This window comes from Ranitomeya imitator, chromosome 3, assembly GCF_032444005.1.
Source record: "Ranitomeya imitator isolate aRanImi1 chromosome 3, aRanImi1.pri, whole genome shotgun sequence".
In the NCBI taxonomy this organism is placed as follows: Eukaryota; Metazoa; Chordata; class Amphibia; order Anura; family Dendrobatidae; genus Ranitomeya; species Ranitomeya imitator.
Genome location: NC_091284.1, coordinates 754,510,779 through 754,526,385, shown reverse-complemented (window position 1 = coordinate 754,526,385; position 15,607 = coordinate 754,510,779). Strand labels below are relative to the sequence as shown.

General features: G+C 40.4%; 1 protein-coding gene across 7 annotated transcripts in view; it reads left to right on the top strand.

The window, feature by feature from the left end:
• Nucleotides 1-15,607, top strand: part of NBEA (neurobeachin) — an 899,093-nt gene that overhangs the window by 444,183 nt on the left and 439,303 nt on the right. For 5 of the 7 annotated variants that reach the window (XM_069758980.1, XM_069758976.1, XM_069758974.1 and 2 more), the window contains 2 exons: nucleotides 9,596-10,031; nucleotides 15,233-15,384. In XM_069758980.1, the coding sequence (XP_069615081.1) occupies nucleotides 9,596-10,031; nucleotides 15,233-15,384 (588 nt within the window). The remainder of the gene's footprint in view (nucleotides 1-9,595; nucleotides 10,032-15,232; nucleotides 15,385-15,607) is intronic. The other 2 variants (XM_069758979.1, XM_069758975.1) reach the window with 1 other exon arrangement.

Below are 15,607 nucleotides of genomic sequence, written 5' to 3'. Positions count from 1 at the left end.
CCCGGAGGAAACCCACGCAAACACGGAGAGAACATACAAACTCTTTGCAGATGTTGTCCTGGGTGGGATTAGAACCCAGGACCCCAGCGCTGCAAGGCTGCTGTGCTAACCACTGCGCCACCGTGCTGCCCAAATACTTATTTTCCACCATAATATGCAAATAAATTGTTAAAAAAACAGACAATGTGATTTTCTGGATTTTTTTTTCTCAGTTTGTCTCCCATAGTTGAGGTCTACCTATGATGTAAATTACAGACGCCTCTCATCTTTTTAAGTGGTGGAACTTGCACTATTGCTGACTGACTAAATACTTTTTTGCCCCACTGTATATATATATATATATGTATATATATATATATATATATATATATATGTTAATATGCGTGTGTGTGTGTGTGTGTATATATATATATATATATATATATATATTTTTTATATATATATATATACATATATATATATATATATATATATATATATATATAATACATACAGAGAGAGAGAGATGGGTGTGTGTGTATATACGTATACAGCTCTGGCAAAAATTAAGAGACCACTGCAGAATTTTCAGTTTGTCTGATTTTTCTCTTTATAGGTATATTTTGGAGTATATTGTAAATTGCTCTTCTTTTCTATAAACTACTGACAACATGTCTTTGAATTTCCAAGTACTACATTTTGTATTTATTTTCAGAAAATGAGAAATGGTCAAAATAACAAAAAAAAAAAGCATTGCTTGCAGACCTCAGATAATGCAAAGAAAACCATGTTCATAATCATTTAGAAATAACAATACTAATGTTTTAACTCAGGAAGAGTTCAGAAATCAATATTTTGTGGAATAACCATGATTTTTAATCACAGCTTTCATGCATCTTGGCATGCTTTCTACCAGTCTTTCACACTGTTTTGGGTGACCTTATGCCACTCCTGGTACAAAAATGAAAGCCGTTCGTCTTTGTTTGATAGCTTGTGATTACCCATCTTTCTCTTGATTACATTCCAGAGGTTTTCAATGAGGTTCAGGTCTGGAGATTGGGCTGGCAGACTAGCTAGCTAGCTGTGTGGCATGGCGCATTGTCCTGCTGGAAAAAACAGTCGTCAGAGTTGGGGAACATTGCCTGAGCAGAAGGAATCAACTGTTTTTCCAAGATAGCCTTGAATGTGGCTTGATTCATACGTCCTTCACAAAGATGTTAACCTGCCCAATTCCAGACTTGCTGAAGCATCCCCAGATCCTCACCGATCCTCCAACAAATTTCACAGTGGGTGCAAGACATTGTGGCTTGAACGCCTCTCCAGGTCTCCGTCTAACCATTAGATGACCAGGTGTTGGGCAAAGCTGAAAATTAGACTCACCGGGGAGATTACCTTACTCCAGTCCTCTATAGTCCAAACCTTATGGTCTTTGGCAAACTTCAGCCTGGCTCTCCTTTGCTTCTCATTGAAGGAAGTTTTTTTTCTAGTTTTACACGACTTGAGCCCTGCCTCTAGGAGCCTATTATGAACTATTCTTGCTGTGCACTTCACCCCAGCTGCCATGTGCCATTCCTTTTGTAGGTCACTTGATGTCATCCTGCGGTTGCTGAGTGACATTCGAATAAGATGACGGTCATCCCAGTCAGTGGAGAGTCGTTTTCCCTCTCTGCCGGTCTATAGCTTTTTTGTCCCCAGTGTCTGCTTCTTAACTTTGTTGTAATGGACTGCCGTCTTAGAAATTTTAAGGATGGAAGCAACATGACGCTCACTGTATCCCTCTGCTAGTAAAGCCAGAATTGAGTCCTTCTTTTCCTCACGCAAACCTTTTCTTTTCAACTCCTTTGGCATGGTTAAAAGTTGTTTTTTCATTCCTATTACTTTTGGGATAATACTAGTACATGTTTTGCCATCCAACTTGTCCTATTGCAAGAGGATTGTGAACACCACAGCAGTGTATTTTATGCTTTACTTCTTTAAATAAGATTTGGTTCAGATGATCACCTAATCAGAAGCACATTAAGTAGAATGAGGTGTACTCTGGTTGGAATTGAACTGACACTGGAATGGAACGGCTGTCAGACATGTAGAGAAGCTGTTTTTTTATAAAACTGTGCAGTGGTCTCTTAATTTGTGCCAGAGCTGTATGTGTGTATCTAAGAAAAATGTGCGTAAATGTGTACAGATACGCTGTGTGTATGTATGTATATATATTTCCAGTGTGTGCATATATCGCTGTGTGTGTGTGTGTGTGTATATATATATATATATATATATATATATATATATATATATATATATATAATTTTCCAAGGGGTACTTCCGTCTTTCCGTCGGCAACTCTGTAACGGAAATCCCGTGTCGCTGATTGGTCTCACCAGCTGCCTGTCATGGCTGCCATGACCAATCAGCGACGGGCACAGTCCGATTAGTCCCTCCCTACTCCCCTGCAGTCAGTGCCCGGCGCCCGCTCCGTAATCCCCTCCAGTCACCGCTCATACAGGGTTAATGCCAGCGTTAACGGGCCGCGGGTTCCGCACTCCGTAACCGCTGCTATTAACCCTGTGTGTCCCCAAATTTTTTACTATTGATGCTGCCTATGCAGCATCAATAGTAAAAAGATGGAATGTTAAAAATAATTAAAAAAAAACAAAATAAGGCTATTCTCACCTTCCGTCGTCCGACGATGCGCTCACGCCGGCCGCCATCTTCCATTCCCGGAGATGCATTGCAAAATTACCCAGAAGACTTAGCGGTCTCGCGTCGGGACAGCATCGCCAGAGCTTCGCTGGATCCCAGGGGGTGAGTATATAACTATTTTTATTTTAATTATTTTTTTTAACAGGGATATGGTGCCCTCAGTGCTAAATACTGCGTGGGCTGTGTTAGATACTGCGTGGGCTGCGTTATATACTACATGGCTGCTATATACTGCATGGGCTGTGTGATATACTGCGTGACTGCTGTATACTACATGGGCAGTGTTATATACTGCGTGGGGTGTGTGATATACTGCGTGGCTGCTATATACTACATGGGCAGTGTTATATACTGTGTGGGCTGTGTGATATACTGCGTGGGCTGTGTTATATACTGCGTGGGCTGTGCGATATACTACGTGCCCTGTGTTATATACTGCGTGACCTGTGTGTTATACTGCGTGGCTGCTATATACTGTATGGGCTGTGTTATATAGTATGTGGGCTGTGTTATATACTGTTTGGGCTTTGTTATATACTGCGTGGCCACTGTTATATACTGCTTCGCCTGTATTAACATATCGGGTATTCTACAATATGTATGTATGTATGTATATAGCAGCCACATAGTACATGGCTCCTATACACTACGTGGCCTGTTCTATATACTATGTGGCTGCTATATACATACATACATACATACATACATACATATTCTAGAATACCCAATGCGTTAGAATCGGGCCACCATCTAGTATGTGTGTTTGTATATATATATATATTATATATAATGTACATGTATGTATGTATATACCCTCTATGTTGTTGATGAACACCAGTGGCATTAAGGAACTCTACAGGTGCCCCAATAAAATTAGAACCCGTTCCTGTCTGCACACAATAGTAGACAACACACCTCAATGTGAATTGTGCCTGCGCTGACTTAAAACCATTTTCTGACCTCTCAAGTGGATAAATAGATCCAGTCTCTCCACAGATTGCAATTCTTTCAGGGGTTGAAAGGTTTGAAAAAAATAAATAAAATCCCTAATATGTCAGGCTCCAGCAGCTCCCCGGAGCCTCTCTGTCTTTTTAGTTTGTGTCCACATTCATGGCGCTGTAAAGCTAATGCTGCACAGTGCTTGCTCTCCATCTCTCTGCACACAGTGGTTCTGCTCCGTTTTCTCTCTGGATGCTGATGGCTCTGCCCTGTGGGGAGACGCTTTCCAATGCTTGTCTGGAGTTCTACATCAATGGTGCATTTTCACCTTCTGAGGCGTTAGTTGTACACTGCCTCATTTGTCTCCCGTACAATGTAACGTTCCTCTTCTTTACTGATTGGAGAAGCAGCATACAGCTTCTCAGGCTGAGTGTGATTTGTAGGGGTGCAACCAGTATGATTTTGCCATATTTATTGAACACATATAATTTCCTACTAATTGTATCATTACCCCTGAAGAATATTTTAAAAAGGTTTTGTCCACTGTCCTGACCTGAGTGTTAATAATTTTTAGAGGACCTGTCATCAGGTCAAAGAGATCCAGTTTTTACTCCTATTTTACTCCCACTGTTCCCTGGAGCTGGATAGTTTTTTTGTTTGCCTTTTTTAAATCCGCCATACTGTTCCAGAGATAGGGCCTTTTCAATTTAAGGCTAATTTTTGTGGTCTTTACCAAGGGGATGCGGTGCTCACAGTGAAATAATACACATGAGCTTAAAGAGACAGCCCCAGAAAATATTGTGAGCCAGCCCCCTTAGTAAAGACCGCAAAAATGTGCACAAAGTAAAAAAAAAAAGCCCATATCTCTGAAATTGTATGGTGGGTTGAAAATTAAAAAATAAAAAATACTCAGAGGAGCGGGTAGAATAAAATAAGAGCAATAACATCCATTTTTTTTAACCTGGCGACAGGTTCTCTTAAATTGTCTATTGTGCAGTTTGCATGGCCAAGGGGAACAACAATGTCCTGTCGTCAATGTTGCCACATTTCCATTAGGAATAACACTGCAGCGTTAGGGCGAAGATCACAAGTTCGCAAGTTGCGTTGTGCAGTCCGTTCAACACATTCGTTAAACGGACTGCACTAGCGCAAGTGCCGACGTTTGCACAGCGCTAGCGCAGATGGAGCATCTGCTAGCTCCATCTGCGCTAGCAGTGACCGACCCGGAAACGCTGCGGCCCATGTCTCGGGTCCGTCACTCAATGACGGCACATCGCTAGCGCACGCCCATTGAAAGTAATGGCGGCGTTAACGGACTACGTTACACCACGTTATGCCGCGGTGTAACGTAGTCCGTTAAACGGGTCACACTAACGCAGTGTGAACCCAGCAGACGCAGTTGTCAATAGTTTCACAAACTTCCAGGAGACATAACCGCCAAAATCTAAGAAAGGTGCGTGTGTGTATATATAGATATATAACATACATCAGGGGTGAGGAACCTCAGGCACGCAGGCTTTTTAATGCTCTCAATAAATCTCAATAATGTCTTTACAATAATTTTAATTCATATATATATTCATATATATATTTCTATTGTGGTTATTAAAAAACAATTCCACCACAAATTCTGCCTAGAAATCAGTGAGCATTCTGCATGCCAGATTTTGCATGTCTGAGATTTTTTTTGCGTTATGCTAGACATTTATGAAAAGTGTCTAGAAAAGGTGACATGGTTAAGTTTAGTTTTTAAAAAAGTGCCGGCACTTGGGATTGGAGTGTTCAGCTGCAAAGAAATATATGCAACCACACGCTCCGGTCCTGAGTGCCTGCGGCAGTGCCCAGGACTTGATGCTGGAGACTCGCGTGAGTTTCTCGCATTGAACTCGCAAGTGTGACCCCTTACTATATTGATGGCACATGTAATTAAAAGGGTTTTCCAGCTTTGATATTCATCACCTATCCTTAGAAATATCAGATCCATGGGGGCAAAGACACTGCACCCCACCCATCAACTAATGGCTGTTTGTAAACATTGACAAGAATAGGAGCTGATCTGCAGTACTTGGCAGGAACCACTACACTGTGGTTTCCACAAAAGATCATCATCTCAGCAGCACCGCGTCCTATATCCTTCGTCCGGCTGAGTAGGTACAATTGTAACTATTCCGTTTTAAAATTGCAATAACTTTTTTTTTTTCGAAAAGCCATAGAGGGCTGAAATTTCGTGACATCTCTGCAGTTTTGGTCCAGAATATATTGGCCAAATTTCAATAAAATATATATGATGGTACAATTGTACCTCTCCAGCCTGTTAACGTTGTAAAATTATGCAGCCTGACAAAGGATATATATAAATAGATAGATAGATTTATATATATATAGAGAGAGAGAGAGGTATCTCTATATCTATGTATATATATATATATATATATATATATATATATATATATATATATATATATATACATACATACATATACAGTACAGACCATAAGTTTTAAAGATGTTTCTCTATTTTCATGACTATGAAAATTGTACATTCACACTGAAGGCATCAAAACTATGAAATAACACATGTGGAATTATATACTTAACAAAAAAGTGTGAAACAACTGAAATTATGTCTTATATTCTCGGTTCTTCAAAGTAGCCACCTTTTTGCTTTGATGACTGCTTTGCACACTCTTGGCATTCTCTTGATGAGCTTCAAGAGGTAGTCACCCGGAATGGTCTTCCAACAATCTTGAAGGAGTTCCCAGAGATGATTAGCACTTGTTGGCCCTTTTGCCTTCACTCTGCGGTCCAGCTCACCCCAAACCATCTCGATTGGGTTCAGGTCTGGTGACTGTGGAGGCCAGGTCATCTGGCGTAGCACCCCATCACTCTCCTTCTTGGTCAAATAGCCCTTACACAGCCTGGAGGTGTGTTTAGGGTCATTGTCCTGTTGAAAAATAAATTATGGTCCAAATAAACGCAAACCTGATGGAGTAGCATGCCGCTGCACGATGCTGTGGTAGCCATGCTGGTTCAGTATGCCTTCAATTTTGTATAAATCCCCAACAGTGTCACCAGCAAAGCACCTCTACACCATCACACCTCCTCCTCCATTCTTCACGGTGGGAACCAGGCATGTAGAGTCCATCCGTTCACCTTTTCTGTGTTGCACAAAGACACGGTGGTTGGAACCAAAGATCTCATATTTGGACTCATCAGACCAAAGCACAGATTTCCACTGGTCTAATGTCCATTCCTTGTGTTCTTTAGCCCAAACAAGTCTCTTCTGCTTGTTGCCTGTCCTTAGCAGTGGTTTCATAGCAGCTATTTTTCCATGAAGGCCTGCTGCACAGTGTCTCCTCTTAACAGTTGTTGTAGAGATGTGTCTGCTGCTAGAACTCTGTGTGGCATTGACCTGGTCTCTAATCTGAGCTGCTGTTAAACTGCGATTTCTGAGGCTGGTGACTGACCTTCATTTCTTAAAGTAATGATGGCCACTCGTTTTTCTTTGCTTAGCTGCTTTTTTCTTGCCATAATACAAGTTCTAAAAGTCTATTCAGTAGGACTATCAGCTGTGTATCCACCAGACTTCTGCACAACACAACTGATGGTTCCAACCCCATTTATAAGGCAAGAAATCCCTCTTATTAAACCTGACATGGCACACCTGTGAAGTGAAAACCATTTCCGGTGACTACCTCTTGAAGCTCATCAAGAGAATGCCAAGAGTGTGCAAAGCAGTCATCAAAGCAAAAGGTGGCTACTGTGAAGAACCTAGAATATAAGACATAATTTCAGTTGTTTCACACTTTTTTGTTAAGTATATAATTCCACATGTGTTATTTCATAGTTTTGATGCCTTCAGTGTGAATGTACAATTTTCATGGTCATGAAAATACAGAAAAATCTTTAAATGAGAAGGTGTGTCCAAACTTTTGGTCTGTACTGTATATGATTTACCTTCAGTGTTATTGACACTCCATAAAAATGACCACAAATCAACATAAAATAATGTAAAGCTACATCTCCTTAGTGTAAACCAATAACGTTCTAACCAATTTCTTATTTTGATTTTTTTTTATTAGAGAGTGGATCTTGCGTAACAACACTCGTTTGTGCTTAACTATTTATTGGTCTTTTCCTTGTTTTATTAGACAGTGGATCTTATGTAACAACACTCATTTGTGCTTAGCTATTTATTGGTCTTTTCCTGCCCCTGAGGCTTGCGGCAAGGTTTGGTAATTTTGTCATTGGATATGTTGTATTTTGTTACATCTGCAACTTGCGCTCATGTAACTGACTAATCTCAAAGCTTTGGGGTATGTGAATAGATTTACATCTAACGCCTTGCTCCTCTGGGATTCCTCTGGGTGTGGACCTTCAGCTCAATATCCTCACACTGATGTCTCAGAGAGACCTTGTCCATCAACTTGTCCACCTCTAATCCGCTCTTTGTATGAGCAGATGGCACACTTCTGACCTCTCGCCACCCGAACCTTAAAAGGCCGCAGTTGTGCAGATATTGCAGATCATTTATTTTATATTCTTGTTGTATTACTGTTTCTATATTTTTCTGTCCTGATCAGTTTTTACGTTTGTTTATAGCGGCTGTAGTTTTTGTTTTTCTGATACAGGGATTTTAATTATTGCACAGACATCATTATCGTAGAAAGGGACATCGATCATTACTTTTGTGCAGTTTGTTTCATTTCCTTGTTGCAAATGCCTGGGCCAAATGTTCTCTGTGATTTAATACACCATTTTAAGTATCTATGGCGAAACTTATAAATAATGAGGAAATAGGGCTGGGTAAACTTTTTGGTGTGAAGTGTGATCATTTTCTGAATACATTTCTATATAAAAGTTACAAAAAAGTCACATGTTCTGGACAGGTCATAGCAGTCTTAAAATGGTTACCAGATACATTTATTGGCTGCCTTAATTTTTAACATGCACAAAAAGACAGAGTTTATGCAAAACCTAACTTTAATTTGCTTTTCATCACTGATCTGCTTTTTTCCAACACTGGAAAGTGTATTAAACATGCTTAAACAAAAGTTGTGCTAATGCAATTTGCTGCGAAATTTACCATTGATAAATGTGGAGGGGTGAAATTGAAGTGGGGCGCAAACATTTATTACTTGTCATACAAGTGTCAATTCTAAGACAACTTTTTGATGTGATAACATGTATGCTGCCTGCACAATGGGGAAGCCAAGGAGCCTACTGCACACCGCCAGACGTTGGTCACAGGGGTCATGCTTGACGCAGATTTCTTTGTTTATTCCGAGTGAAAATCTAGAGATGGTCATGGACCCCCAATTCATCAAATAATTATGCCAGGATTTTGGCATAAATTGCTATGCGAAAGTACAAAATTTCACAAAACGTTTGGCATGTTCACCCTAGCTGTAATAAGCTTTGACAAAATGGGTGAAATAACGTTTGCGATGAGGCCTGAGGAGCGTCACAACACTTGTCAGATGCTCTTGATTCACTAAGTTCATCTGACAAGTGGCATGCATAAAATACACGATGACGAGATGATTAAAGGTGAAGGTTAAAGGGGTATTCCCATCTCCAAGTTGGTGTAGTAATAATAATAATACTATCAAATACCACCAATTAGAAATGTAGTATAGTTCTTCTGATATGCTTTGCCGTTTACCCCATGTGCAGGGCACTGCAGTAGGTTAGGTATCTATGGTTATGACAACTACTCATATAGTGATAGTTGTTAGTGGACGTAACCACGGATACCTAATCTACTTCAGTGCCCTACACATAGCAAATCAGAAGAACTGTACTACATTTCTCATTATTGCCATTATTACATTTACTACCTATTGGGGTAGGATCTTGGAGATGGGAATACCTCTTTAACTTTAATGAGTGTTTCATCATTACAGCGGGTAGGGGTAAAATTTTCTGCTTCTTATGATTGAACCTAATATTTTTTTTTTTTTTTGCTTTCTTGCTTTAGATACACCAGCGCTGTTTCCTGATATCAAGGATAAAGAGACCCCCACACCCATTGAAGAGCTGCATTTAGAAAGCTCTCTTCCTCACACGGACTCGGGCATTGGAGAAGAGCACATTAGCAGCATCTTGAATGGAACGGATCATGAGAGCAGCTTAAGCCCAGACATCATGGGTGAACTACTGTCCACGTTGTCATCCGATGTGAAGAAGTCGCAGGAGAGTTTAACAGACAGTCCTAGTGATATGCTAAAGCCAGCTCCCTCCATATCTAGCATCAGCCAAAGCAAAGGCATCAACGTCAAGGAAATTCTAAAAAGTCTAGTAGCTGCTCCATTTGAGATGGCTGAGGCCGGGCCTGACCCGGTACCTTACCCAGACCCTGCACTCAAAAGGGAAGCCCAGGTCATCCTTCCCATGCAGTTCCATTCATTTGACAGGTATGACTTCCCATTAACTTTCACTGTCTCTCTTCTAGTCATCTTCTTAATGTATATTCCCAGCATATATCTCTGCATAATTTACATGAGTTTTATGTTGGTTTTGTATATACACATCTGGTCAGACAGAATGGTGTAGTTAATGCCCAGTTTTCCTGATAATTGCAGTTTATTATTTCACGGTGATCAAAGACTGATGTGATTGCATTACATCGGAATGATCGCGTCATTGGCTAAACAGTGCAAATGTAAGGTCTCCTGCTGAAATCGGGCAGCACCTTGCTTACGGTATTTTTTTAAAAATCCATATGGTTGTGTAATGAGAAGATACTAAACGAAGAACCAGGTGTGAAAACGCAAACTTAGGCCTCAATCAGACTTCTGAGTTTTTTGGGTTTTTTTGCATATGCAAAAACCACTTTTTCATCAGTTCTGGAATAAAGTATTGCAGATTTGTCAGTCTGCCGCAAGCCACGCCACCTCCATTAGGCCCTTAGCCTTTCATAAAATTAGCAAAAGTGTTGTGAATAGAAAATATAAAAAGTTGCACATTTTGCAACAAAACACGGAGACCATTTTCAGTGATGTTATTAAGTGGCATAGAGTACAGTAGAAGTCCAGCATGTTTGGGGTGCATGTACGTGCCCTGCCAGTAGAGCTCAAACAACTTGTTGGAACCCCAAATGACCTTATTAGAGCTCAGTAGGGTCTGTTGGGCGCCTCTATTGTCAATCATGCTATAGAGTTGGCAGAGCGCTGCGACTTCCAATTATAAATGAAAATATCAACACAGATATGATACAAGTTTTATGGGAACATTTTTATTTTCTTAACAGACATTTTTGGATTTTTAGCAAAAATTTTTTTTTTTTTGATGTTTTGCCATGATTATAAACATTGTAATGAAAAAATAACAATGGAAAAAACACCTTTGTATAGTGGTTGTCCTAATCCTGTCTGTCAAAGGACTTTTGATATAGACCAGGGATGTCAAACTCAAATACACTTTGATACACTTGATATTTTTTTTTTAAAAAGTATACAATTGAGGACATTTTTCCTTACCGCGTAATATGGATACAAACCTAACCCCTTTCCGACGTTGGGCGTATTAATATGCCTACGCTGGAATCCCTCCCTTTGATGTGGATTCTAGCGCGGAGCCCACATCTTTTCTGGCACATGTCAGCTGTTTTGAACAGCTGACATGTGCCCCTAACAGCCGTGGGTGGAATCGCGATCCACACGCAGCTGTTAACCTGTTAAATTTAACTCGGCTTACCGGAAGCGCGTCGGATATCCTGCCCATCGGTGACCCCGTCATGTGATTGTGGGTCACCGATGGGTCGGCATAACAACCAGAGGTCTCCAGCAGACCTCTTTGGTTGTTATAGCCAGATTGCTATGAGCGCCGCCTGGTGTTCTACCCACAGGTGATCTGATCATTGCCTGTGCGCAGCAGAAGTGATCAATATACTGCAGCTTCTAGTCTACCATGGAGACTATTGAAGCATGCAAAAAGTAAAAAAAAGTTTTTACAAATATAAAAAAATATAAAAGTTCGAATCATCCCCCCTTTCACCCCATTAAAAATAAAACAAAAAAATATATACACGTATTTGGTATCGCCACTTTCAGAATCGCCTGATCTATCAATATAAAAAAAAGAATTAACGATTGCTAAACAGCGTAACGAGAAAAAATTTAAAACTCCAGAATTACGTTTTTTTGGTAGCCGCTACATTGCAATAACAGGCGATCAAAAGATCGTATCTACACCAAAATGGTGTCAATAAAAACATCAGCTCAGCGTGCAAGAATAGGCACTCACCCAGCCCCAAAAATAGAGATGCTACAGGTCTCGGAAAATGTCGCCATTTTTTTTTTTTGGGGGTGGGGATTTTTTTTCACCACTTAAATAAAAAAGAACCTAGACATGTTTGATGTGTATGAACTCGTAATGACCTTGAGAATCATAATGGCAGGTCAGTTTTAGCATTTAGTGAACATGATAAAAACCAAAAACAACTGTGGGATTGCCCTTTTTTTGCAATTTCGCCGCACTTGTAATTTTTTTTCTGTTTTGCAGTACACGATATGTTAAAACCAATGGTGTCATTCAAAAGTACAACTCGTTCTGCAAAAAACAAGCCCTAACGTCCATTTTGACTGAAAAATAAAAAATTTATGGAACTGGGAAGAAGGGGAACAAAAAAACGAAAATGCAAAAACTAAAAACCTCAGGTCATGAAGGCGTTAAAGGGGCTGTCCCAAAGTACATTTTAATTAATACATCTTGAGACAGACCACATGACCAGAGCATTGGGTATTTCCTTGCGTTCAGTAACGCACGGAAAAAAATCATGGTGCCCCATTGCAGAAGTTCTAATTGGACCCCACAACCTTCCAAAAATAACACTTAATGCTCGGCGGGATCACAGAAGAGCATATCTCACTACTTTTCAGCCCTTACAAACTCATTTTTCTCCTATTGAAGCCCCTAGATTGCCCTTTCATTTGCCTCATAAAGTATGATGCCAATAAAAATGCTCCCCCCCCAAACACAGTATGATTCTTTCAGAGTTAATTCCTCTACAGTAGCCTCCATATGTGCATGGTATAATGACCTTACTTTAACCCCCCCCCCCCTCAACTCCCTTAACAAAGTTTAGTGACCTCAAGACAGTATGATGCCCCAACTGTGATCCCCATACAGCCCTCCACACAGTATAATGGGCCCCACATAGTCCCTCCATACAGTATAATGAGAGCCCCACATAGTCCTCCATACAATACTGTATAATGGGTCTCACATAGTCCTCCATTCAGAATAATGGCCCACATCGTGCTCCATGCAGTATAATGGGTCTCACATAGTCCTCCATTCAGAATAATGGCACCACATAACCCTCCATATGGCATTGTGGGCCAAATATAATTACCTTGAGGCCAGATTTGGCCCATGGACCAGAGTTTGATACGTATGCTATAGACGGTTGGAGTGACTGATTGGCCGTGATGATATCTTTTCCTATTATATATTGCATTATAGTTCAGATTTTTTCCTACACTTAATTTCTGTAAAATACATGCTGTAAATTTGCTTCACCTTTATTGCAAGTATAAATTTACAAAAAAATGAAAATAACCAATGTCTGAAGGTGCAATTACCATGTATTGTCATTACTATTGGCATTTTACTATTACGTCTCACCTTTTACCTTGGTATTTAATGTTTTCCCCCCCATGAGGTCGTGTACTGTATAGTAAATAGCCTTCTACCATCCTTTATATGTCTAAGCCCAGGGTTTTAGTCAGAAGAGGCAGAATGAACAGTGTAGAAAAGGCATCATGCGCTTGTTAGGCCCATCATTGTTCACAAGCGAGGGACTCTGTGAAATGACAACATGGAGATACAGAGTAGGCTAATACGCTCCCACAAAAGGCGCCTCAGTGTATGTAATGTATGCAGCAGCTCAAGAACTATCGAATGTAAATGATGAGGTGATATTGATGAAAGGAGGGGATTGAGGTCTCGGGGGGCACTGATGACGGATTGAACAGAAGCGGCCTTGCTCCACTCGTAACTGAGGCCTGTCGTCTTCACCGCTCAAAGCCATAATGGAAGGTGGCAGTCTGAAATGAGTTGCCACGGCAAAGAGTATTATTTTTGAAATGCTTTCACACAAATCACTAGGCCCCGCATACAACTTAGTTTCATGCTTTAATGTCATCAGGAGGCACAAATTGGTGTGTCTAATTGTTTGCCACCTGCCAGCAAAATGAGCTGCCAGCCTGCCAGACGGGTTTGATTGTGTGTCAGCCATTCAGTGGATTGAGAGTGACAACATCAAAAATTATCCTTCAAACTCTGAGACCTTTACCGCAGATTTTCAGGCGGCCGTTCTTCACTACTGCTTGTGCACTACAAGGTTTTTTTTTAATTAATTACCAATGTGTCTGTTCCTACTGCCTCATGTGTGGGAGTACCTCCATGTACATAAGCCGAGTCCCTACCGAGGGACGACATCAGTGGGTCTAAATAGTCTGTTCTGTCCTTGTTTTGTATATTAATCTTTGAAATATATATATATATATACATATATATTACCACACATACTCACATATATATGTTTGTTTGTTTTTTCCCACAATTAAAAAAAAATAAATAAAATCAGCGAATAAATGCAAGAAAACTGGCACCTGTGGATAGGGCAGGTGCAGACAACTGTATGATCTTCATCCGAGAAGGTCACTCTGATTGTGCTAATCACACGTTTAATTTGATTTTCTCCATTGAATCGGTCCGCAAAAATTAGGCCTCACATGGATGACATCCGATTGTGGTGCGATGTTTTCCACAGACCCATAGGCATAAATGAACTAGTGACTTACGATTTATTTTATCAGAGGGAAATCGTGCATGTTGTGATTTTCGTTTCATTGCATCACTTGGTCCGAGGAAAAAATGTGACGTGCATGGACTACCTCATTAAGTAACGTTGGTCCAGTGTGTGATCCAATATTTTCTCGGATCTCCCTGACCGAAACTACGGTCGTCTGTACGAGCCCTTAGGAGTACTCCATTCATGGCTGGTGGATGCCATTCAGTTTTTCCTCCAACAACAAAGTGGAAATTTTACCATTTGTGATCCACACCTTATAGTAAAAAATCCACAGAGGATAATTTTGCAAAGGGATGTAATAAACGGCAAATCCACATACAAACTTGTGAGAAATTTTCTTGTAACACATTCTGAAGTTAATGCCGATCTGCTGCAAAATCCACTGAAAAATTAGCATTATGGTACATAAGGCCCAGAGCAGGGGTTAGATGTTTTTTTGTTTTTTTTATTTGTACTTTTTTTTTGTTTTTTTTAGTGAGGGGATTTTTTCACACTTTGACTGCATTTTTTAGGTTCTCTGGATTTTTACCTTTAGGCGTGTCACTTTCATAGTTGGCTTCTCTCTAGAAACAAAAAAATTTCTGTGAAAAATGCCACAAAAAGCCATTGGCAAACAAGATGAGGAAAAAATGACAACGGAAAACGGGTAAAGTGTTGACAGGTCCTCTCCAGGGCTCCTGAATACTCCTCTCTAATGTTAGCCCCTAGTTTTGGTGACAAGGCCTACATTATACACCATGCTGTCCTGTGCCTGGTATACATCCTCTGTATTTTCTCTGTGCTTTGCCCTCACAGAAGTGTCGTCGTACCCGTGAAGAAACCCCCACCTGGCAGTTTAGCCGTGAACACAGTGGGTGCTGCCAGCGGTGGAAGTCTCACCCCCAGCACAACACCAAATATATTCGCTTCTACTGGAGCAACACCCAAAAGTATGATCAATACAACAGGTATTTGTTCCTTCATTTCATCTTCCATCAATAATGTGGTGTTAGTAATGTCCGTCTTGTACCCTGAGGCACTGTTGTGTAGCTTGCTTGTGAATGTATTTTGCTCACTTTTTGTATAGACTCCAGAATTTAGTATAAGGCATATTGGCATATGGTTTATTTATATACCACGTGTGCAATGAGGCCTAAAAATTGGACCTGTATCAGACTAGGCGCAACTTAT